The following is a 25,506-nucleotide window of genomic DNA, read 5'->3' as shown; positions in this document are numbered from 1 at the left end:
CCAAGTGTAGAGCAAGTTAGAAAGAGATAAAAATGTAGAGAGAGAGAGGGAGAGTTGTCGCCAAGTTATAAACGGCTTTTGTATATACTTATTATATTTATATAGAAAACCAATATGATTTTTAATTTGCAATACAAATTTATAAGCATAAGATTTTCACTTTCACATAGCAGTAAAAATTTATTACACACACACACACACACACAAGCAGATCAGAACAGAAAATACCAAATATACAACATAAAGAAAGAAAAGAAACCAATAAACCAGGCAATATAATATCATACGAAAACTTGAGGCTTCCGTAGCAACAGTAGCATGTTCTACACAAATGACAAAAATACTGAAGATTAATAATACTGCTCGCAGCGGCATTGTTATATTTTCATAACAAACATTGTATGAATAATATAATACTAACAAAAATGACAGAACACCAAAGCAAACCAACAATTATGAGAGATAAACAATGAACAGCAACAAATGCATACAAATTTAACAACCAAAAATGAACGAAATGTATTTAATAAAAATATATTAAAAAAAAATACTAAAAGTTTAAACACGTTTTCATAGGTTTTTAAACTTTTAATTTATATTTATTAAATCGTTCGTTTCGCATATTTTTTTTTTCATCGCATATCATAAATATACATATGTTTTCATATATCGTATATACTTGATACATATGTAGTACATACATATTATTTATTTTTAATTTTTGTTTTCAATAAATTATAGACAAGTTGCGCTTTGAAACTTGAAGAATTATATACAACAGAGCCCAGCTTTACATATACATAAACAATTAGAATTTCTTTAAGTACAATGCACATTTAAACAAAATTCGTTGACAAAAACATTTCCATTTCGAAAACGAGCAAAAAAAAAAACACAAAACAAAAAAATTACATTCATTTTAGCAGGGAACATCATGCGTGTTTAAGTACTTGGTAATCTAAGGGGATTATAATAATAATTTGGTGTGCTTTGGTAGCGACCCTCACTTAAATGGCCGCCTCAACGCTCTCGGCGTTCTTCTTGATCAAACTCTCCCACTGGGCGATCAGACGATGCGACGATGGAGCCTCCTCCGGCGTCAGATCACAGAGCTGTGCCAAGGACATGGCCGGACGCATGCCAGAGCTTGAACCGGAATTGGACAGACCATTGGCAATAACAGCGGCGACATTCAGGCTACGATTACCGGCAGATTTATGGCCCATCAGTTCCAGGTCGTTGCTGCAAGTAGCAATAAACAAAACATTAATTTTAATTTGGTTAATTACAAAAAAATATAAATAAAAGTATTGAATTTATTACAAAAATAAACGATACCCTCGCATCAATCGAGGTGCAGCTAAATAATTTCATCTAAACCACCAGGCGAACAGCAATCGGCAACAAGCAGCTGCTATTTTGTTAAAAAGACTTAGGCAACGAACTTGCTGTACAAAGTCAAGTTTGTTGCCTAAGTCATTTCTATTTACAAAGCACATCCCTAAAGTATGCAACAATTTGGCAGCTGCCATGCAAGGGCAATCTGCCAGAGAAAATTGGCCATAAGTAGGGCGTATCCTGCCGCATTTTCAAAATTTTTAGTTAGCAACACTCACAGGACAATAATCTATCGATCTGCATCAAAAAAATATGGGGTCATCTAATTACTCATTTACTTGGAAATTTTCAGCCTGCGCATGCGAAAAAAGTGGCCAAAACCACAAAATCCTTAATAACTCCGAAACTACAAGGACTACAAGGATGTCATTTACCCAGCTGATAGACTTTTTAAATACGGATCGTTTGACACTAATTTTATGCTGATCCTGGCAAGGATTCGGGAGATATATCCTATTTTCTGTACAGGAAAAAAGCTGTTTTTCTCAGCTCCTGTAAGGACTTTCGTCCTTTGAATGATATATTCTGAAAGCTCTCAAGGAACACTACTTGGACACCAAAAGACATCCTTGTAGTCCTAACAGTTTCCGAGAAAAAGGACATTTTGTGTTTTTAAGCCACTTTTTGCGACCTACCCCCTGCAAATTTTTTTCAGAAATTTTTTTGTGCAATCCTAGATATCCTGGTATGCAGTTCGATAGAATTGATGCCCAGGATATCCAATACGCATGTCCTTTTCAAATTGGAAGGATACCTGCAGAGCAGCGGGTAAATGTCCTGCAACAGAAAATTGGCCATAGCTCAGTAACTACAAGGACGATTTCAGCGTCCTTTGGTATGTCTAGTTATTTTTCTTTATACATACAATTATACATTTACAATTACATATTTACATTCATAATTACATATTTTAATTTGTACATTCATGGTTATATTTATAATTTTATTTCCACATTAACATACTTGCCTGAATTTGTTTTTAATTTTCATATTTATATGCATATTCTTACCTTTCTCTATCTAGCTCCATCGATGACTGGGCATTGCGCAACTTGCCAGGACCATAGCAGTGCTCCACCTCAGATTCATCGTCGTCGTCATCATCGTCATCAGCATCTACGGCGGCTTCTTCTTCTGTGGTCAGTTGCCTGCAAGCAAATAAACTATAGTAGGTACAAATTAAATGGGAACAGCGCCACTTACTGCTGGTGCTGCCTGTTCAACTTGCGCAGACGCTTGAGCTCGGACTCGCGACTCTTTAGATCCTGGAGCTCACGTTGAATCTTCTGTTCAACAGGGACATAGCCACGACGAAGCGGCCGTCCCTCCGAGTCGCGCTCAATGGCGCCCTGAGAGAGCATATTGTTGTTGTTGTTATTGGTAATGCTCATGTTGTTGTTATTATTCATAGTGTTAATGTTGTTGTTGTTGACAGCGGTAGCATCCGTACCAAGAAAAGCTAAAGCATTGCGTGCATTTAACTTCAAAGTTGGACTGCTGTTGTTGTTATTGTTCATGTTGCTGTTGTTGTTAACGCCAGCCGGCGACAAGAGCAACGGTGTTAGAGGCGGAGCTGTAGGCTGCACTTTGCCATGCGAAGCAATAAATCGTTGCATGACGCCCTTGGTCTGCATTCCGCTAAAGGCAAATTGACGCTGCAAAAGCTGCGATGATGTCGGCGTCGGCACGCTGCGGGTTGATGACATAAGCTTCTGCTGCGGCGGCTCTGGCGTCAAGTTATAGCAATTGGGTCCAATATAACGCTGCTCCTGGCGTCCCACAATGGTCAGCTTAAGTGGTTGCTTGCTGCCCGACAAAGTGTTCTTGTTGTTGTTGTTAATCTTAAGCGATGAAGCCGAAATACCAGAATCATCGGAATGGTGCTCGTCCAGGCTCTCCTCCTTATCGCGTTGACTATTGACACTGCTTGCCAGTGACAATGATTGCTCATCAATGGGCGCCAGCAGCGCTGTTGCTGGTTGGGCAGTGACCACGCCATCTTCAGCGGCATCTGGTGCAAAGGCCTCAAAAGGCTCGGCGGCTACTTTGTTATTGACAATTGGCGGTGAGGCCAGCGCTGCCAGCTGACGATATTCCTCTTCGCGTCGCACCACCTCCTTGATTTCTTCCTGGATGCGTGTCAGCGGATCAATTTTCTGCAAAAGAACAGACAAAACAGGGTTAATAATTGATTTCTTCCTGTATGCGTGTAAACGGATCACTTTTCTGCAAAAGAACATGCAAAACAGGGTGAATATGTGTGTGGGCGCAAGCAGGAAGCATCTCCGATTACCAACAGATGTCAAAAGTTTTAAAGCTGAATATAAAATGCAAATACACAATAATACTGGCTTTTTTTATTGGAATTAAGTCAAAACACGTGGCCGCAGCAGCAGGAAAAGAACTAAAGAACTAAACAGTTCTTGAGAGCGAACATGCACATGCACATGCAACTCTGCAGATCGCTAAGCTTTAACCAAAGCTCAAACCATTATGCAGTTTTAATACCACTGCTCTAAGCACATTAGAACTCAAAAGAACAACAGCGAACTTGCACATGCACATATGCAACTCTGCACAACGGGAAGCTTTAACCAAAGCGCAAACCATTATACAGTTTGAGCAGCACTGCTTCATAACATTAACATATGTTAACAAACTGCACTCCACTCTCTTTGACATGCGCAGCCAACTTTTAGTTGCACTGCATTTGAAATTGATCACAATAGGCAATAAATAATTTGATATTGTTACATTTTTAACGAAAGTTAAGCACATAAATCACATGCACATAATGCCAGTGATAAACAATATGAAAAGCATAATTTAATTTATGCTTTTGTTATTTTAAGTTGTTGCGTGACATTCAAACGTCGTCTCTAAGCGCTATAAAAATGCTAAACAGCCACAAATACATAAGTACATTAGTGTGTAACTTTATAAAACAAAACAAAAACCACAACAAAAAAAACAACAACAAGCCAACGAGAGTAAAAGTGTTTGAAAGTAGCAACAATAGCCGTCTGTTTATAATGTATTATTGCATAAAATTTTGACTACGACGGTAGACATCCATCCATCAGCTGTTGCGGCTGCTCACTTCACTTAGCAACATGTTTACATACAAATGTTTATAAATATGTATGTAAGCATTGATGGCGTATGCAGACAACGGCTCGAATATTAAAACTAAATTATTGCAAAATGTGAAACATATGCAATGAAAATTGTTGGCTTTGTTTACAGCTGAGGGTTCAAAAGTTTAAATGCACTGCAAGCGCAATTTCTCCAAGCGGTTGTAATTTGCATCCTAAATGTTTCCCCAACACAATCTACAAAACAAAAGCGTAAGATATAAGAGAACTTAATCTGTGGGTTCTTAGCATAAACGGCATGTTGCGGGTCAACACAAAAGCAGCTTGGCCCGTCACCCTAAGGCGCTTTATATACAATGTATGTATGTTACATACATTGTTGTACGTGTACGTGTATGTGTGTGCGGGTGCGTTAACTGCTGGCAGAGACTGTGGCTTCCGCATTGTCAGTGCTGTCATTGTTGCATTAGAAAGTGGCAGCTAATGCCGTTGGCTTGTGGCGCGCGCGCTTTAAGAGCCACCAATGCTCATCGAATTGCTTATTGCTGCAGATTTTCACCCAAATGTGTGTGTGTGTGTGGTGAGCAACAAAACATGCCAAACTGTCGTTTTCACTGACCACACAGGCCAATAGCAACAGCTGTCTGAACATGTTGCCGTTTGTCGCCGAAACGCAAGTCAAGCAACTTGTTGCTGGCAACATATGCAAAGTGCATTGAGTAAACAGCTGAGACGGCTGCTGCTCTTTAACTTTTTCGGTTACATTGTATGTATGTATGTGTGTGTGTGTGTATTGAATGTCGCTGGCCTTAGCTGAACTCATTTGCATGTTGCCGGCAACAAAAAAGAAAGAAAAAAACAAACGCCGCCACCATGGAACATGGAAAATGTGCAAAAAGATCAGCCACAGAACAGACAGACGCATTAAACAAAAGCAAATTAGCTTATATCGCGCTGAAAACGACAGCACAAAAAGAAATGTACAACAACAGAACGTGACAAGAAACGTGACCGTGACTTGAAGTTTGCTGCTGCTGCTGCTCTCGACCGCACGCTCTCTTGCTCTCGCTCTCGCTCTTTCTCTTTCGCTTCAAGCTGGTTCTTTGATTCAGATTAAGCGCTTGAAATTGGTTACAATGAGCTCCACTAAAGAGATTTTCAATGCTAAAAAGGAACTAAGGGCAAGATTAATTCGTTGCTGGAGCGAACTAAAGTTTTGTGTGTGTGTGTGTGTGTAAGCAGCTTGCTCTACTTCTGTAAATACAAAGGCATTTCGCGTAGGCGTCGCGTCGCTGCTCGTTGCTCTTGCTGCCAACGTCGCTGCTTTGGGCGCTCGTTTCCAGGCGAGTGATCAGCGCATTAGCATGATCTTCGTGAATGATGATGAAACAACAACACAACAGCAACAACAAAAAAATGCACGTGTATTTAGGGCAATTCATTTAACGTTTTGTTGTTGTTGCTGTTGCTGTTGACCGACGAAGCTGCAAGCGAAGCGTGCAAAAAGCAACAAACCGACATCGACACCCAACGTTAACGTTAACGTTAACAACAATAAAAAATTGATATGCAAAAACCAACAATAATATAAAAAAGGAGGTGTGCGCTATGTGCACAGATATTTATTTTGGCCTGCAAGGCATTTGGGTCAACAGCAAGAGCAACAAAAAGAAAAGCAAGCCTGCTAAATTTATAAAAAAAAAACAATATGGAATTTTGCTGCAACAGCAACAACAACAACAGCTGTTTTTAATTTCAATTATTGCCATTATCTTGGCTGCTGCTGCTTCGGCTTCTTCTTCTTCTTCTTCTGTTTTCTCTGCTGCAGCAGCTAATGCAAGTTTATTTCTTTGCTCAAGTTCTACACACACACAATTAACTGTTTTCTCTACGTTTCTAGTTGGCCAAGTGAGTTCATTGCAGATCAGTTTTGCACATAAATTATTGTTTATAATTTTCCACTCTATGCAATGCTTTAAATAGCAGCGCTTTATGCTTCATTAGATTGCAACTTGCTTGCACTATAAAATATCTTTACGTGCCACTTTCTTAGCCAAGCGAAAAGCAGCAACATCAATAGTAAAAATTTATTGCATTCTGTAAAGTTTATGCAAATATTTCTAGCTATAGAAAATATACCAATTGTGCTTGCAGTTTACAGCTTGGGCTAATAATTTCTATTGACAGCTAGCATAATTAAAGTTGGAGGTCTCATTGCTGCCACAAATCAACTCAACTCTCATTTTGAAATCAACACCTCTGTTCAAGCGTTTCTTTCACCGATTTCAACAGCGCTGGACACCGGAGCAGCAGCAAGAGACACAAAAAGAGAGAGAGAGAGACGTTTGTACCGACCCAGTTTGAGTCTAAAATCGTGATCAATTCTTCACAAAGCTGAAGCTTCAAGCTGTAACGAATCTATGCGCTGTAAGCTCAAATTACATATAAATATATATACATATCTATATGTATGTATATGTATCTGTAGCTTTAGCTGAGGCGGATGCACTTGAAGCATGTGTCAATTATGACGCCATATTATGCTATATAAACCATAGCTATATATCTACCCAAATGTCTGTCTGTCTGTATGTGAAATAAGTATATCATATTATAAGCCAAGGCAAGCGTATTACAATTACCGTTATGCGCTTTGCTTTGGCTTGACGATTGCTATTATTAAGTAGTATATGTATTTGCAATCAAAAAAAAAAAAAACTTGAGTCGCGGCCCCAAAAATCTCGGCGCGCAGCTTTAACTTCAAAGACACGTCTCTTGTCTCTTGTGCTGGGCGCGCAGCATTAAAAAAAGACAAAACAAGAGATTTGCCAATGTAATGAGAATAGAGCTAGAATTAACTGAACTACACTGCAGCAAAATTTACAGGCTTGCAATTAAATTTATTAATATAACTAAGCTTGGCCCTTTTTCTCTGAATTTTTGCGCAATCTTGTAGCTGCCACAAAATATTGTTGGCCTAAAAGCAAACAAAAAAAAAAAACTGTTGTCTTATCTGCGAAATTTGTTTGGCATTGGATCCGTGGCATGACTAACTACGCATTTACCTATAGATACATATATAACTATATAGCAGCTCTATATATAGTATAGTGTGTGTATTTAGCGAAATGAATTTAAGCGATAAGCGTAGCAAATAAAAATTGAGCGCCAATAATGCTGATAAAGAAGTCGCTAACCATAGATTGTTGTTGGCCCGAAACTGTGGCCCGAGACTGCGTGACCTGGCCAAATCAGTGTGTTGGCCATTTCATTTGCTCGCTTAGCTTAGCTCATCAGCTTAAGTGCTTGCGTGTTTCAATTATGTCAAATTTATAACACTTGTATAATAGTTCTTTGTTTGTTTTGTTTTACGTTTTTCGTTATTGTCAATATAAAGTGAGTGACTGTTTAATTATAGTCTGACTGGAATAAGGTCACAGCTGTATAACAGTTGCAATATAAATATAACAAAAGCAAGTTGTACTATATCAGCTCGATCACAGCACAGCAGCTGTTATAAATTATGCTGTATAACAGTTTAAAGCAACATGAACAAATTATGTCACACAAGTCTGCAGAGCTGAGCAGAGGAGGCGCCGCATGCCAATGACCAAAGTAAGCCCAGAAAACGTGCATGGCATGCCCAAGGTAAAAAAACAACAACAACGAGATACAACATTATGTCATTTAAAGCAGCAAGTGCAACAAGTGCGTACTTGGCTTGTATGAAAGTATAACAACCCCAGAGAAAAAAAACGCAAGACAGACAGAGAAAGAGAAAGAGCAAGAGCGCGCGATCAAAAGCTTGGCAGCTGCGTTTTGTTGGGCCATTGACATGCCGACGACAGACTTGCCGCTGCATTTTATATAAAGAGCAGATACAAATGTATCTGCTGCTGATAATTCTTGAGCAGTTGCAGTTGCAGTTGCGTGTTGCTAGACATGAACTTGAAAAAAGCGCGCGGCACGTAACTTACACACACACACAAACAGCTGTAGATAACACAGATACAGCTGTTGTTAAAAAAGTTAACGTCAGCTGTCAATTTTCGCTTTGGTAATTGCCATGTTTTGGGTTCGCTTCTTGTTTGCCGTGTAATTAAAAGCATTGCTCGACTTTTTTGTGTTTTCTTTTGATTGAAAAATGTTCAACGAAATTGAAACGAAAACATGTTTCATACACTCAGCGAAGTTCAAATATTTGCGCAGCAATAGAAAACAAAAGAAATATAATGTATATGTATTAATTGAGTTGCTTTTAGTTGTTGACGACGCAGCTTTTGGCCTTAAAGAGCGCTTGTGGGAAAAACAAATATTTGTGTTAACACAGCCAAAGGTTTATGCTGAGTTTCGTATAAACATTTCAATAAGCCAAACTCAAACTCAAATCTATTGAACGTAACAGTTTTTATATAAATAATAGCATAGCAGCTATATTTAAGTTAAGCTTCGCTGCTGTGTTACAGTTCGGTAGCTGCGAAAAGTGAAAACCAAGTCAAAAGCCAAGAGCTGAGCTGACAGTTAACGGTAAACACATTTTGGGTATGTGGCAATATAATTTCTATATATCAACATTATGTCCAAGCATATAATGCAGGCTATTAAAGCCAACGACGAGCACGGCTGCAACGGTGAATCGTTGAACTAGCCACGCCCATGCACAAAACGCCCACCCCCTATACACATAATAAGCCAACAACTGTTGGTTGCCTGCATTTTGTGTTAACGGCCATGAATTGTAAATGTGCCGGCTTGGACGAGCTGCCAGCCCATGGCCAAAGTCAAGTTGTGTTCATCAATTGGAAGTTTTAAGTTTGTTTAGTGCACTTTTATGACATTTAGCGGGCCGCTTAGCGGTAAAGTGTTTAAGCTTAGACTTAGCGCATGCTAACTGCACTTTATGCCGCTTAAGCGTCAGATATTTGTCTGTCTGTCTGTCTGTTAGTTCGTGTTTGGTTTATTTGCGCTTTGCTTGTCATAAAAATTATCATTATCATTATCGTTGTCGTTAAAACTGACGAGTCTGTTTTTTGTGAAAGGTTTTCTTCACTCACTGTCTGTCTGTCTGTCCATTAGGGTGGCAAAGAAATTCGTCAAGTGGGCAGCCGCCATTGCCTTTCACCCACACTAAACAGTTAAGCGCGCTAACTAGCTGCAACTAACTCGAACTTAAAGCGCTGCTGCTCAGTTATGAGACCATTAAGCTTGGAAATTGGGCAGCTGCGCTTAATTATAACAGTCCTGTTAGTATGTATGACAGTTAAGACTTGAATTGCATTGACTAGTTTGTTTGTTGGCAACCAAATATGAAAATTCTTTGCAATGCTCCAACGCTTTACATTCACTAGAGAGAGAGAGACTTAATTCAGTTTGGGTCGTTTAGCATCGCCGAGTTACACTCTACTTAACACTCGAGAGCGCCCCACAATGCAAAAGCGTAACATACAAATTAGCTAAATTTCAATTTGGCATGACCAGCGAAAAACTCACTATGCTAATTTAATTTGTTAATTTAAGCTAGAGACAAACGTATAAAATTAGAAGCGTCAGAGAGTTTTAGGTTCGAGTTTCCCACGCTTTGGGCAATGACAATTGGCAACCTAGAGTCAAAAGATTTATGTGTGGCAAAGACGGAGCAGCTAACGCAATATGCAAAATATCTTTAGCTATGTGTATCTATCTTTATGTAATTACTGGGGGTGAGGCAAAAGTATCTTTCAAATGAACGGTGCTGCCAACTGTCACCTACGACTGTTGTGTGTGTGTGTGTGTGTGTGTGTGTGTGTGTGTCTTTATTTATGTATGTATGTTACTGTGTTTATGTGACGGCTGCATAATGCAACAACAGACCGTTAAACATTAGCCAGAGAGCCAGAGCCAGAGCCAGAGCCATGTTGACACATTCACATTTTCGCATTCACTGTTTTTATATTTATTTCTTTTGCAGCGGAAGTGCGCAGCAAACTATGAAGTGAAGCCATAAGTCTAAGCATATAGACCCCCCCAACCCGTCGAACAAAATCTATTTCAAATCACAAGCAAAGCAATAAAGAGTTTAGAAATTAGCTCACGACTGCAAGCGACAGTCAGTCAAAGCGTATAACAGTTTGTATAACACTTTCGCAGCTTAAACTAGCTAGATCTAGCTTTATTGCAAGTGAAATAGCTTATAGAATTTGGAAATTGGCTATGGCTTGAAATCTAGCTCATCACTTGCCTCTCAAAATCTAGCAACAGTGTTCTTATTTCATAAAGTATAGCAGTTTGTATAACACATTATTGCTTATATCATTGCTATCTTTAGCCGCATTCATTGCAAATTTTATACTATTATTAATTATCAGCACATAATTGAATGCATGTTTAAGTGATTGAAACCCCCAACACAACACGACTGACTCATCTGGAAAGAACCGGCATTTCAATTACTTTTCCTCTTTGGCAAATACCCATAAATATAGAGAGCGGGCAAAAAAGTGTGCAAAGTGTATCTTATCTTGTTTCCTTTTGTCAATTGCTACAGCCAATACTATATATATATCATTATCAACAGGTGCTTTATGTATAAATTGAGTCTGTCTCTCTCTCTAGCAGTTCGCTTAGTGAATTCTAACTTGTGATAAGCATTATCAGCTATCAGTTTTGTTATCGATATGAAATACCACCCCATAGGCAAAAGCTATAGGTTGGAACTTTAAGTCTTTCAAGTTTAGCAATTCGTTGACTCATAATATCTGTCGCTTATCTGTCTTGGCTCTCGCTCTAAAGACACATTAAATTGACATTACATAGATACAAACTAGAGACATGAGCTCAGCAGTTCTAATTTCTATAATTAGTTAACACGAAAAAAATGATCTTTGTCCAAATAATATTTATAGTGTAAGTTAGTTGTGATTAGATAATCAGTTAGCAGTATAGTGTATAACAGTTATTATGACAGTTGTCTAACAGTTTATTTTGCATAGCATCGAAATGCTAATGCCCATTAATGAATAGCACTTAAGCCCTATGAGTGATTTGCCACAATCTGCAATTATAGCAGCTAGAATATCGATCGCTTGGGCCGTATAACAGTTTGCGCAGGCGATAAGGCAACAGAACCTTGACTTACATACATACATACATATATAGATAGATAGCTAGGATATATGCATGCATGTGTCTCTCTAGATATATTCACATGCAATATATGGGCAATGGGTTATTAATTTATGATTGGTAGAAATTGCAATTTCATGGCTAAACAATGTCTATATATGCAGCTACATTCAATGAGAGAAAGCTGTCGCATTGTTGTTGTTGTTGGGCCTTTGATGATGATGGAAAATGCGACACGCTTTTGATTGTGCCTTCATTGGTGTGTCCGTACGTCCGTCTGTCTGTCTGTCTATTATTGCCTTTGGTATATCGTCTGCTTATTTGCCATTGACATTTGACGCTGTCACTTTCATTCAAAACAGTTGCCCCCACACACACACACACACACACACACACACATGTTTGTGAAAAGAAAAATCAACTAACAATGCAGCAACAACAATCAACTGCCACCCACCGCCTACAGCCTTTTTGTAGAGTTATGAACACAACTATTTTAGTTGCATTGCCAGCCAACTAATTGTTACTTTTACCAAACGCTATTGTTAACGCTATACATATGTATATAGCTGGTTTTATTAATATACATATATATGGCTATATGGTAATGCCAATGGGTTAAGGTCGCTCGCTATGCAAATCAGTGCGCGCCTTAACACGCTCGCTTTTTATCTTTTACTTTTTGCATACAATATTCTCACTGGCTGTCACTTTTCCCAGCCAACACAGCAACAATAATTAATGTGAAAATATTCAATGCATTTCTTGAGACTAAAAAGCAACTGCAATTATTTAGTTGAAAAAGTTACCACAAACTAAAATCTATAACTGCTACACTAATCAATGCAGTCTATTATTAATTTCAAAATTACGGCAGCGATAAAAAATTTAAAAATTATGACATAGCTAAGAGCGCGCACAGCTTTTGTTTTACAACGAATCATTTACTAATTACCAACAATTTATTAGCAATTATATGGCTTTGGCCAAAAGCAATCAAGCGCACAAAACTGTAACAATAAATGAAGATACGAATGAGCAGAAGAGGCAATGTGTGTGTGTGTGTGTGTGTGTGTGTGTGTATCTATGAGATAATCGCTGTTGCAACCAAAGCTAAAATACAACTATCTTTCACTTTGATTGAAATGACATGGTTTGTTTATCTTTTCTTTTGTGGTTTATAGCAAATTGTTATATCTGCTTGCGATTATAAAATCGTTTTGGACACAGTTAGTTGGACTACGTCAAAACTGCAGCAACATATCTACATAAGTAAATATAAAAACAAACTTTAGTTAAGACTTTCAAAACTGCATTGTTTGTGGGGCGTAGCATCATTTTTTTGTGCCTAACGGTAAAAGCAAAACATTCACTTTTCAACAAAAATAAAAATAAAAAAAAAAACTCATTTGAATTCCCCCGCCTCATTATTATTATTATTATAATGATGCGCCTGCTGACCAAAAGTGATTTCGTAATCTGACAAACGAAATAAAGAAAACTTCCGCTTTTAACCACAGATTCCAACTTATTCTATGATGAGGAAGCACAACAGAGATTACCGTTTAGCATTTTCTTTAAGTTTATGAGGCATAAGATTTCCCAAGATTTTCTTTGTTTGAGTTCAGAGGCAAAACGCGATGAACGCAGTGCAATCAAATTGCAGTTGAAAATAGAAGAAAAGAAGCAGACAAAATATTACCGCTAAAGCGGACATTGTTAACAAAGCGCAGTGGGGAGAGAGGGTAAGTAAAGAAACGAACTTTAATTCTAACAGCAATTTGTTTGATTCACAAAAAGCTGGGGGAACTTTTTGTTTATCAAGTGAGACAGAGAGCGCGAGAGAGCGCGAGAGAGGGGAAGTACTTAATAGTTAAATACTATGCGTCTAGCTGTTATTTTAAAATAGTGATAGGCCTAAGCTCAATAAATATTAGTTTGTAAACATGCCAATAAACAATTTCCTCTACATTCCAACAGTTTCTTAGAAATTGTTTACAATAAACTGAACATCGCTCACTCCTTGCTGCTGTTCTCATTCAGTTAGTTTAATTTACCACTTCCTTACCCTTTTGATTACTTGCCCAGTTTGTAGCTCGGGTCAAAAGTCATTGACCAAGGCATTGACCTACACCTTCGTCTCTCCCCAGTGTCTTTCTCTCTCACTCGCACGCTTCGTGCGCTTTGCTTTTGCCTTTAAGCGATCGCATCAAGCGACAAGTTTTCAAGTTTGGCGCACTTTTTGTTTGTTTGTTTGCTTTGGCTTTGGCTTTGGCTCTTTCTCTCCCGCTCGCTTGATCTTCCACTTTGCGGCTGACTTCCTCTTGCTAAGCATGTTCGTAATTACAGTAAAGTATTGTATTCTTTCGTTACGCCTTTGACTTTTGAATGAAAACTTTTTAGTTTGCGTATTCTTTTCAATTCTAATTTCGCATCTTTAAACTCTTCTTCTTTTGCTGCTGCACACACACACACACAATCAATTTTCTCTGCACCTAACATGTTTATTATAACTCCTTTGAAAATGTGGTTTTGCCAACATTTTTACTTTCAATTGACTGTCGGCGAAAACAAGAAAATTTGCCACCCCACACACATGACTGACTGCCTGCCTCCCCCTCCTTCTACTCCCTCTACACAAATTTGTCGTTTAGTAAAAAAAAAGCGAAATTTTTACAGACCACAATAACATGAAGCAACAATACTCTAACCGGTTTCCTTAAAACGATGCACGCGTTAAAAACCAGCCAAAAAAAAAACCGAAAGTTAACATATTCCGGTAAGACAATAAAAAATAACGCAAGATAAAAAATAAAATACAAATTTATTTGTTAATGCATTTTCAAGTCAATGTCAAAATCAAGTCGAAGCCGGAAGAACTTTTGCTTTTATTTAATTATTTATTAAAAATAAATAATAACCCATAAGCAATCTCTTGCATTCACTGAAGCTAGAACCAAATCTAAAATGATTAGTTTTGCAGTCTTGCTCAGACTGTCACTATCTCTTTCTCTTTCTCTTTTCTCAAGACTTGACGCTTTGAGTATTCTTTGTGTTTCATTGCAAATTGGTTTCACTGCAATTTATTTGGGTCACGGACAGCGTCATCTGCAAAATGATGCAGTCCTCCTCCCCTCACCCTCCGCTGACTTTGAACACGAGCATTTACAGGTTTTTCGACTTTTACTTAACTTAGCAAGGCTGTGAGCACAGACATGAGCCAAAGTCGGTCTGCTGGTCTAACTAAACACATTTTGGTTATTGGTTCCGTCTTGTCATGATCAACAGGCTTTAGACTAAGATCTAAGATTTATGAATTTATATGCTTTTGACTTTAAACACCATTTGCATTGGTTTTGTTGTTTTGTATTTTCTGGGTCGTCATTGTCTGTTTTCATATCGAACTTGGCACTTGTGACACACTTGCGCCACTTACAGCTAAATCTTTATGTACTTAGCTCCAACAACAACGGTAAAGACGAAGCAGCAGCATAAGAACAACAGATCAACAGAGCAAGCAAACAAAAGCCTTAAAAGAAATCACCCGAAAAAAAAACACAACGCTGCTGGCAAACCAAAAAAATTTCACTGTAAACAGCAACAACAATGAAATCTAATAGAAAAACACGCACACACACACACACACAGCTATACATTTAGTAAATGTCATCCCACAACAACATGAAATAACAGTTTGATAGCCACAGCATGCGTAAAACAAACAAAACTGTAGACAACACCAAAGTGCGTGCCAAAATAAATTACAAAAGGCCGCATTGTTTTTGTTGTAAGAATCAGTCAATGGAACGCCGCAGCCACAGCAAAAAGAATACAACAATAATAAAAACAATTGCCCAGGGAAGTTCAACGCCGTTAAAGAAATGGCGTAAAAACAGCAGAAGCGCAACAAGAAAGCTGCGCAGTCGCAGGACAATATGGCAAAGCTTGAGTTTTAAGCATTTAGTATTTTAATTAAAATGCTGCAAAGTACTTACCTCATCGGCTTTTTGCTGCATTTTATTGCCTTTTTTTGTTGAGTTTGTTTATTATTGCAATTATGTGAAGATTGACTGCAAAAATGTATATAATTTATGGTAAATTAAAAAAAAACAGCACAGAAAACAATAGCGCAAAAAAAAATAGAGTAACGTTCATAAAAGCAAAATAGTAAACACTTTCACTGCCTTAAAGCAGAACAGTAGCGTAAAATGACTAAATATAATGCAATTTAACAATGATTATTAGACAAGAAAAGAGATTTGTTTATATAGCACGCGTGCGTAAGGAAAAACAAATGCAATGTCTTAAGTTTGCTGACACTTTCATTATTTAAAACAATTGTTATTAAAAAAAAATTTGATTTCTTAAACCGCAGGACAAATTCAACCGAGCGTAGTCTTCACAACAAATTATACACAAGCACAATTAAATAAACTCAAAAGTTGTTAGCTGCGCGCGCACAAAAAATAATTATTTGTTTTAGTTAACACTTTTGTTAATAACTACATACATTTCTTTTCAACAATAATGTGACCGAACGGAGTTACGAAGAGGAATTGCCGTTAAAAGAGAGACGGCCGGCCATTTTATAGGTGGCGCTCTCCGCTTCCAGTGCTGCCAACCTCGCTTTTTTATCGTCAGATCTGAAGACTAAGCGCGGGAAAACTTAACCATCTTACTTATTGTTATCGAGCAACAAGATCACTCTGACTTTCGTTAAGAATTTTAAAAAGGCTAGCTACGGCATTTGTTGGTTGTATTAGGTATGTTATTATTATTAGTAATTTAACAAATGATAAGTACAGCGAAAGGCATTATTAATTGAGATTACACACGTGTGTGTAAATTTGCACATGCAAAAAAGTTATCGACAACAGCTGTTGCTGTTAATATTTAAACACTAATTCCGCTACACCAAGTGGTATGCCTATGACCAGAGAGTTTAGGTTAAATTTATAATTCTTAGATATTACAGTTACCAGAATCTTCAACGCTTCTACATTTCCTTCGAAGTGAAATAATTGGTTGTGTCAATCTCTTCAGCAGTCATATCCTCAATGGTGGTCATTATAAATTCTCTAACTTTTTCTTTGGTTAAATCGTCGAATAAGAGTTTAAATCCAAATTCATTGCAATGAGTTACCTCCATATCAAGGAACTTATAGGTATACTGCAATACAAATATTTATGACTAATTACAATGAAATATTAATACTCGCACATATTCTGCACAAAACTCCAGTCTGTCATCATCCATTGGAAACTTTGCTCTTATTAAGACCAAATGCTGGTTAATAAAGCAAAATAACTTGTATGTAAATTCCAGACGGTTTACTCGAGTTATATTAGATTCCATCATGAGAACACGCACAGAATAAAAATGTAAAAAAAATATTCAGAATATTTTAGATACTAGCTGTCAAAATACGAATTTCGATTTCGATCACATTTTGAATCGATTCGTTCAATATTTGTACAATTAAGAATATCGAGCACGATAAACAGATTTGGTAACAATATAAATTACAATAATAACAAATATTACAAACAAAAAATCAAAAGATGTTATCGTAATATTGTTGAAGCAACGAAACATATGCATGTAGATATTTAAGAGTAAACATTTCATATTTATATATTATGGTGACAGCTACATCAATGAACGTTGACGAATTTAGTATAATAAAAAAAATTTAACATAAGTATTAAGCCTGAGGTGCAAACTGCACAAGTGCCTTAATGCGACGTAATAAAGCTGCATTAAAGTTTTTACACTTGATAGCGGACTCCTCGCTGGCGGCAGTGAGCTGAGAGCAGAATGTTTCATTGAAGGTGGAGATGAGCAATTGTTTCAGTGCAGTAATCTCATCCTGCGAGGCATTCAGCACAGACATATTGGCGGGATCTGTTAGAGAGACACATTTTATATAGTGAGGGAAGCGTATTGTTAGGAGAGGCGCAGTATTTACCTATCAGACTCTCGTTGATACCATTGCGATTCTCCTGTGAGTAAATCACGGCAGAGCGGAAATAAAAGTCCAGGTGTATCCAAAGTAGATACAAATTCTGTTCGGCTATAAAGACAGCCTGCATAAGCTCCTCACGCTTCTCGTTATGACGCTGGCTGAGGTCCAGAAAGTTTTGTTTGCCTGCCAAAATAAAAAGTTTGTAATGAATGGAACTCAATGGGAATACAGTGACTGTCCTACCGCTGGGACCAAAGGTTATGTTGGGCAATGAGGCGCGCTGTTGCAACAGATTGTCGGCAATGGACTTTTGCGACAAATAAAATGCAATGGAGCCCTTTAGCTGATTCAATATAGTCTGCATGATGACAGTTAGTTTCTTGCTAGTCGTTTTGCCCGTGCTGTAAGAGATTACAAGAGTCAGTTTCATGGACAAGCCCATGTTTAGATTTAGACTTACAGTGGTGTCACATCGCTAATCATGCTGGTGAGCAAATACTTTGAGGTCATGCCATCGCGCACATGACTGGTGACTGCATTGCGACAATAGAGTGATAGACTTGCGGCAATCTTTAGGAAATACTTGACATGCTGCGCCTGTTGCTTCTCGGTAAGCTTCTCAGTCTGGATATGCTGCTGCTGCGGCTCTTGGCTGAGCATTTTCTTTATAGTAGCCTGATTGACGGTGAAGCGTCCAAAGACCACAATCATCAGCTGTTGCAGACGGCAGAGACGACTACGCATATCGGGGTCCTGATTGCCATTGAGACCATCCTCCATGACCAACACGTCGTGTGTGGTAACGCGTGCAAGTAAATTTGTAATAGCGGCCAACAGCTTAAGATGACCCAGATCCATAAAGGGCGTGGCCGCACGCAGCATGCCCTCGATCATATCAATGTGGGCGAATAGAAAATTGAGCACCTGCAGCGTGGCCGAGTTGTTCTCCCTGCCCAGTGAGGCAATCATGCTATCGCAAAGCGACAGCGCTGGCAGCAATATGGAACGGAAACGCTCCTCAATGTCGGGCAGAAAGTCGTTCGAATCACAGATCATTAGCTCGCTACCCTTCAGATCCGGCTGCATCTTGTACACATGCATATTGGATAGCACGCCCAGCACATTTTCGTTGAGCAGCAAGCGGGCGCCCAGACGTGTCTGCGAAAGCTGCGTGAGGAACGCCATATGGGACTCGTACATGTAGAGAGCACGCAAGTTATCCGGCGCTGGCTTGAGTATATCGCAGAGTGCATCATCGGAGCGAGACACATTGTTCAGCATATGCTTGATGTAGCCATGTGAGGTTATATACTCGCTGAATGTGCTTATGGCACGCAGTTCCGAGATCAAATCCATGCAGGAGAGCGCCAGCATGCGGCAGACATCGTGTCCATTGATGGCATCATGAGCAATCGTTGCTATGAGCTTCTCACCTATGGCGCCAATCATCTCGGCGGCCATCTCGCGCTGATGCAGATCATCCCCAGGTGCGGGCAGTGTGCCAAAGGCAACGCTGCAGCGTTCCGAGCGCATCGATAAGCTGTAGAATTACAAATAAAGATTTCAAATGGGCCAGCATTTTATTATTTAGAGCCACTTACGTTTCGTTGTACTCCAGTTGCTCAGCGGTGCGCACGCGTTTAACAATGCGCAAGCAATTGAGCAGCGCTGCATAGAGATTGATGCTAAGACGCTGTGACTTGACCTCGCTGGTCATAATCCAATCGATGAGACGCTTTAAAAGAAAACGCAAATTGCTGCTATTGCAGCTATTGCCATTGAGCTGACCCAGCTGACCAGCATGCTGTTGTTGGCTAGCTTCCAGACCATTCGGCGTGGGCAGATCATGCTCGTCCAGACCACGCTGATCCTCCAGCTGGTAGTAGCAATGACGCAAATTGGCCAGCAGCAGCAGCACTGTTTCCATAACTTGCACAGAGATTTTTATCAATGGCTGCATGGGATCCACCTTGAGCAGCAACTTCTCTGTAATGTCTATAATATGCTGCTTGCGCATGGCTGTGGGCAGCACCGTCTCGGGCATGACGCTGAAAAGTACCTGCACCAGCTGACACCAGGACTCCATGAATATATAGGTAGCATAGCGCTGCTTGCGCACCGCGTTCAACTGCGTGGCATATTGCAGCAGCAATGTGATCTCATCGGTGATGGGCTTGCGCTGCCCACTGGCAATGGTACTCTGCACATGACGCAGCTCGTCATGCAGTATATCGTGCAGCTTCAGCACATTCACCATGCTCGCACTGCCGGCATCGTTGCCCTCACAATCCTGCAGCAGCTGGCGTATCAGCTGCGCATCGAAGAACTCCAGCTGCGGCAATACATGCGTATCCGTCTCCAGCGTCAGGCAGTCCAGCAAACGATTCACCAGCAGTGACTTCTCATGCATGTACACCGAGTAGTTGCGTGCCGGCGGCGTCAATAGGTCGCCATCCACCTTTGGCGGGCCCGTGTAGCCATCGCGTTGCGTCTCGGCGGCACCGCCCAGCAACAAAACGTCGCATAGCAGATGATAACGCGTCGTCTGGCCATACTTGGCCGCTAGCGCAATCTCTATGGCTACGCAATGCTGTACATGGCTCATGGCATGCAATACACTGTCCTGTTGATGCTCCCTAAAGGGCATGGCGCTCAGATGACGCACGAGGAAATCATTGCAGCTGAGGCGGAAGTAACGTAAAATGGTCTCCGAGGTGCGACGATTCTGGCACAGTCCGTGGAATAGATGATATATGCGCTCCACTATATGTGCCGTGTGCTCGCAGTACTCATCATTGGAACGCTGTTGCTGCAAGCGAGAGTGAGAGAGAGCGCGTGAGTGTATGTACAATAGAGAGAGATAGAGAGAGACTTACCTCAAGATGTCGCTCGAGCAGCAACACCAACGAATTAATGCAGCTGCAGTTCATCTCAATGCCCAGCTGCTGCACAGTGGACATGAAATCACGCACCACATCAATGCCCATCAGATAGTAGACGAAATTGGGCAACGGTTGGCTAAGATTCTGCTGGAAGAGTTCAACGATGGCCTCCTTTATTTGCAGCTCAATGCGTGCCGGCTTGCGATCGCTCAATAGCTTCATATCAACACGCAGCTCCGAGTCCGATGAATCCTGACCGAAATCCTCGTCAAACTCCACATCCAGCTGCTGTGCACGACGTTCATCCAGCTCCAAGCACTCGACAAATCCCTGACGTATCTCCAGCTTCTCATGACTAGCCTGGGCATGCATATTAAGAATCTGGGTAACAACATTGGGCAGCATGGTCACAGCGGAGAGTATTTTAATGGCGGCCAGCGCATGACGTGGCAGCCAGGAGTTGTATGTAACAAACTTGGTTATATTGATGACATAGTCGGGACTGTGAGTGCGCGGATTAAGATCCAACAACATGCGATTGAGTCCCGTCAACATGATGGAACAATTTCCCGAGGAGTGCGCTTCAAAGAACGCATTCTGCTTGGCCAGTGCCACCTCGAGCAGCAGCAAAGCGTATAGAGCACACTCCTCTAACAAAGCTTTGCCATGGAACTGATTATAGTCATCCAGTCGTTCACGTGCTTCCTCAATGATGCGCAGTATCAAACGCATCATGTCGGATTTCACCTGCAGATGCAGCATAATATGATAGCCAGGATGCGGCTGCTCATCGCGCTGCTCCAGAAAGTCTGCAGTCTTGGGACGGTAGATGGCGAGCAGATAATACAGCAGCTTCAAACAGCTTGCGCCCACATCCCATTTCTCAGATGGATCCTTGTAGGCGCGATTATAAAACTTTAACATTATGGAATCCAGCACAAATTTCAGATAGGGATCATAGCCAGGCTCGCGTGTGCCTGCGCCCAGAGATCTGGGCATATGCGTGGTCATCAATGTGTGCAACAGTCGTAATATGCCACGACTCAACTTGTAGCGCTCCAGGCGACTCTCATTCTGTACGATTTCCTCCGCCAAACTAAACTCTCCATAGATGCCGCCGCCCGCACGAGTGCTTGTTGTAGCTGCCGGCGGCAGCGTGGGTATTATTTGCGATTCCTCCAGATGATGCCATATATTGCGCGCGGTATCTTTGGATTTGCCGAGTGCGGCTAGCGCAAACAACATCTCGCCTTTGAGCAGCACTGGCGTGGCACAGGCTATCAATCCCAGCATCACTTGCGGTGTTTGCCACTGCGCATGCTCGCATATGATTATGCGTGAAATCTCATCATGCTCGGCGACAGCTTGAATCATAACCATTACTGCTTCCAGATGCTCCGTCTCACTCGGCGTTATGTTGCGTGAAACGGCGTGGCTGCGATAGAGGGTGTCGCCTGTCATGCTTAGAGAGGTATCAAAGTCGTTGCGCATGTTGCTGCAAAATAAATAGAGCTGTAAATAGATGTTGTTGTTTAATCATAATATTAATAATGCTCACTTGAAATAATTGTTGAGCGCATTGAAGAAATGATCCCAGCTAACAGCATATGTTTTGGAGACTTGCTGTGTGCTCTTGAGCAGATTGAAGGCGCATCTAGCCGCTGTATCTGAGCGTGTCAGACCCGCTATCATCTTGAGGTAGGGCTTGAAGAGCGTTTGGGGCAACAGATCACTGGCCAGGCGTATAAACTTGAACAAGGAAATGGCACGTGAGCTATTGCCCACACTATTGGCTGCATCTGTGGGTCCCCAGTACTCGTTGCATAGAGTGATGGTTACTCTGGCATCCCCATAAAGCTTTGACACGCAGAGCATAAGCAGCTCAAAGTTCTCATCCAAATTGCCCGGCGGCTCCAGCCCTTCGCCTTGAAAGCTCAAAATGGTGCGTGATGTTTCATCCGCACGGCCGCGAAGCTCCGAGACTTTGGCATGCATAAAATCTATAAAGTCGGTGATGAGCAGATGCAAGCGCCGATAAATAAACTCCGTGCTGTACAAAATAGTTAGTTAGTGGAATGGAAATTATACTGTATATTGCTTGGCTCACCTGTAAACTATATCTTTGCGAAAGATCTGCCTGTAAAATATGCCAAAGATGTTGGCAGTCAGCGCTTCATCAATCAGCAACTCATCACGATTAATAGTAGCTCCAGCATTGCGCTGATACTCGCTGGGCGCCTGACGCAGGCTGGCTAAGGTTAATCCAAAGCTATATTTGACAATGGCAGCCAGTTGAGGCGATTGCCAGGACTGCGCCTGCAGCGCATCATAGAACTGTGTGGCAAAATCAGGATCGCTGAGAATGGGCAATTGGCCAATGTGTGGACTCTCACAGTCGGCAATCAAGAGTACTGAAGTATCATAGGCATAGAGCAGCGCCATAAGCATAATAATGCTGACATCATCAAAGTCACCGGTGGCCTCCAGTGGCTTGATTTGTCCCAGCACTTGAAGCAGACGCAAAGCAATAGCTTTGGGCAGACCGCGTTGCGCAGACCAATTGAACAGAGACATGGCAATACCACGACGCGTATCCTCGTACAAGGCCATAACTTGATTTTGATGCTTTTTGGAACCGAAGGCGCGATTTTTGGTTAGCAAAGCAATCTAAAAGAAGCAGACATGTATTCATGGCTTACACTTATATTAGCTAAATGATCAACCTCTTTATCTGCATCCATTTCCACTAACAGCTCCAGCAGTCTGCCCAGCACATTGGAGTCTATCACCAAATTCTGTGCATAGTTGTTGATCAGCGATGTGAGCTGCAAAATTCTCCAGTTTAGTCAATTACCCAAAGCTTATGATCTGAATATCTACCTCTCTGGGCAGCTCGGTGCTCCAGGCAACACCGCTAACTGTTTGCAACATATCTCGCAAAGTGCAAGTTATAGCTTTGCGGCCATCATAGTAAAGCAATACAGCTACTAGTCCACGTGGTAGTCCTGGATGATGTACCTGTTGACGCTGTGCTGTGCATAGCAGTTCCAGCGCAAATATTTCATCCAGATCGAACATATCCGAGACTATAAATGCCTCGTCTATCAATTCCTGTGAGAGTTCCACTTTACGTGATAGCGCTGTTAGCATCACACCCTCGCTCAAGGCGTTGCGCAGCTGAGTCCGACTTTTCTCATTCTTGGGCTATGAAGGCACCGCAGATAAGCTTAGGTTATGTTGTTGCGATTGTATTTGACTTACCGGATTGCGCAGAAAATTTGTAAAGTTCTGTTTATATTTCTTGAGACATAGCTCCAGATCTGTGGTCACATCGCTTGGACTGCTTAGCGCCAGCTGAAAAATGCTGTAAAGCCGCTTGTACGGCGTCCACATGTCCTCGACAACACCTGCAAAGCAATCAAAAGCATTAAAACGTTTATTTAACAATACAATATTTGCGTATCTATATTTATTGAAAGCAACAATCACTTACCGTCCATTTTGTAGAATGACTTAACTAATTCTATTCTTTAACGCTGTAAACAATTTGTCAGACACAAAACGCGGCAAAGCTACACAGCCGGCATTAACGATAACGATATCAAGTATTGAGTCGCTAACACAGTCCACGATTTTCTTATAATATATATAGCTTTATGTCGTAAAGGAAATCTCGATTCTAAATATAGTTTTTAAATCCTTAGCCTTGTTGCGTTCACTACAGTTTTAGTAAAAACAATAAATTTATCAACGTTATTTGCCTACTTTATCGGTTTTTAAATTACACATGTTTTAAACGTCAAAAAAAGCTGTGAGTCACAAAACTAGCTAGAAATGAGAATATTACTACTGAAAATGCAATAAATATTTTTTATTTAGCTATTTTTGACAGAGCTGCTTTTGTATGCCTTATCGATACATTCAGGAATAGCTATGGTACTCATCCCTAAGACCCAAAGTATAAACAACTAAATGCATACATACTTATATATGTGTACGAATTGTTGACAATTGTTGTTGCCGAATGTCATGGCCAAAATCAGTGACACCAAAATACCCATAACTGAATTTCTGGACGCCTACAGGCGCCAGCCATGTCTGTACAATTCTTTGCTGGATACGTACAAGAATCGCGGATCGCGTGAAGATGCATATGAAGCTATTATCAAGTCACTTAAGATACCAATGTTAACTGTGTTGGACATAAAGCTAAAGATTAAGAGTGTAAGAACAGTGTACACCAAGGAATTGCGCATATTGTTGCGTGAGAAAGAGCTAGGCAGATGCTATGTGCCCAAATTGTTTTGGTTCAAGCGAGCGGATGCATTTCTGCGTGCGGTCTCCTTGGCACACTCCAAACGTGTATGTAGATGCAGAAACTGCACCACTAAGTGAATTATTAATAATTTGCAATTATAGCCAAAGAACAAAGACCAGGACGCACAACAAAAAATTGTGGAGGAAGAGCAGGAACAGGAGGAGTCAGAGCCCTGTGAGCCCCTAGAGGATAGCTACGCCAACGAACAACAGGAGGAATGCAACAAGACGCAGCAAATTACAGTCAACCGCAGCCAGCCGCTGGAAGTCATCAGAAAACCAGAGATCGTTATAGACGATGCATCGCTTTGCGTTATGGAGCAGCAGCCACAGCTGCCACAGGCGCAGCGCAAACTCAGGTACTTGCCGCATCCACGAATACCCAGCACGCCCTTCGCTTCTCCATCACCCTCAGTGCAGTTAGACCACTCCAACCCGACGCTATGCGTGGAGGATGATCTGGCTATCTTTGGACAAAGTATTGCCTGCCAGCTTCGTAGCATAAATGACTCCTATGCGCGCTCTGTGGCGAAGCTGCGCATACAGCAAGTTCTCTTTGATGCTGAGACGGGACAATTTCAAAGCAGCGATGTTGTTAGTCCGCAGGATTGACTTTAGTTAGTATTTCTAATTGTAAATATTTATTTATTTTAATTTATTATGCCTAAAATAGAATTTACGCAACGTTAAAGCTGCATTTTGTATAAGGCGCCACAGAAACAGCTGTTGGGATATCGATAATTCGTG

General features: G+C 40.7%; 3 protein-coding genes and 1 long non-coding RNA gene across 5 annotated transcripts; 1 reads left to right on the top strand and 3 right to left on the bottom strand.

Moving 5' to 3' along the window:
• Positions 1-829: 829 nt before the first annotated feature.
• LOC108606604 (probable serine/threonine-protein kinase DDB_G0267686) lies at positions 830-15,625 on the bottom strand. 2 transcript variants are annotated; one of them, XM_017996865.1, is made up of 4 exons: positions 15,590-15,625; positions 2,602-3,554; positions 2,409-2,546; positions 830-1,242 (listed from the first exon to the last, which is right to left on the bottom strand). In XM_017996865.1, the coding sequence occupies exons 1-4, from the start codon at positions 15,608-15,610 to the stop codon at positions 1,008-1,010; spliced, it is 1,347 nt and encodes a 448-aa protein (XP_017852354.1). In that variant the 5' UTR covers positions 15,611-15,625; the 3' UTR covers positions 830-1,007. The 2 variants fall into 2 exon arrangements, with proteins under 2 accessions (XP_017852354.1, XP_017852353.1); XM_017996864.1 differs by lacking the exon at positions 15,590-15,625 and having other exon boundaries at positions 2,602-3,701.
• Positions 15,626-16,366: 741 nt separating this feature from the next.
• LOC108606605 lies at positions 16,367-17,047 on the bottom strand. Its single transcript, XR_001915463.1, has 3 exons — positions 16,816-17,047; positions 16,574-16,764; positions 16,367-16,521 (listed from the first exon to the last, which is right to left on the bottom strand). It is a non-coding gene; the product is annotated as an uncharacterized LOC108606605 (long non-coding RNA).
• Positions 17,048-17,188: 141 nt separating this feature from the next.
• Positions 17,189-24,041, bottom strand: LOC108606603 (nuclear pore complex protein Nup205). The gene is made up of 12 exons (XM_017996863.1): positions 23,936-24,041; positions 23,704-23,849; positions 23,323-23,646; positions 23,166-23,267; positions 22,550-23,109; positions 22,001-22,492; positions 20,437-21,937; positions 19,162-20,369; positions 18,021-19,100; positions 17,804-17,961; positions 17,564-17,743; positions 17,189-17,499 (listed from the first exon to the last, which is right to left on the bottom strand). Exons 1-12 carry the CDS (start codon positions 23,940-23,942, stop codon positions 17,300-17,302), a joined length of 5,958 nt encoding a protein of 1,985 aa, XP_017852352.1. The 5' UTR covers positions 23,943-24,041; the 3' UTR covers positions 17,189-17,299.
• A 388-nt stretch (positions 24,042-24,429) lies between these two features.
• LOC108605106 lies at positions 24,430-25,371 on the top strand. The gene is made up of 2 exons (XM_017994669.1): positions 24,430-24,804; positions 24,862-25,371. The coding sequence occupies exons 1-2, from the start codon at positions 24,472-24,474 to the stop codon at positions 25,369-25,371; spliced, it is 843 nt and encodes a 280-aa protein (XP_017850158.1). The 5' UTR covers positions 24,430-24,471.
• The last annotated feature ends 135 nt before the right edge of the window (positions 25,372-25,506 follow it).

Source organism: Drosophila busckii, chromosome X (assembly GCF_011750605.1).
Source record: "Drosophila busckii strain San Diego stock center, stock number 13000-0081.31 chromosome X, ASM1175060v1, whole genome shotgun sequence".
Taxonomy (NCBI): domain Eukaryota; kingdom Metazoa; phylum Arthropoda; class Insecta; order Diptera; family Drosophilidae; genus Drosophila; species Drosophila busckii.
The sequence above is the reverse complement of the archived record's forward strand: the minus strand, read 5'-3'. Positions and strand labels throughout refer to the sequence as shown.

Coding starts and splice junctions, on each gene's coding strand:
- LOC108606604 (XM_017996864.1), bottom strand. CDS start 3,638: ATGTTCTTTTGCAGAAAAGTGATCCGTTTACACGCATACAGGAAGAAA. Junction 2,547..2,601: donor TTGAACAGGCAGCACCAGCA/GTAAGTGGCGCT, acceptor ATTTGCTTGCAG/GCAACTGACCACAGAAGAAG. Junction 1,243..2,408: donor ATGGAGCTAGATAGAGAAAG/GTAAGAATATGC, acceptor TGCTACTTGCAG/CAACGACCTGGAACTGATGG.
- LOC108606603 (XM_017996863.1), bottom strand. Junction 23,268..23,322: donor GCACCGAGCTGCCCAGAGAG/GTAGATATTCAG, acceptor AGAATTTTGCAG/CTCACATCGCTGATCAACAA. Junction 22,493..22,549: donor CGCAAAGATATAGTTTACAG/GTGAGCCAAGCA, acceptor TATTTTGTACAG/CACGGAGTTTATTTATCGGC.
- LOC108605106 (XM_017994669.1), top strand. CDS start 24,472: ATGGCCAAAATCAGTGACACCAAAATACCCATAACTGAATTTCTGGAC. Junction 24,805..24,861: donor CCTTGGCACACTCCAAACGT/GTATGTAGATGC, acceptor TTGCAATTATAG/CCAAAGAACAAAGACCAGGA.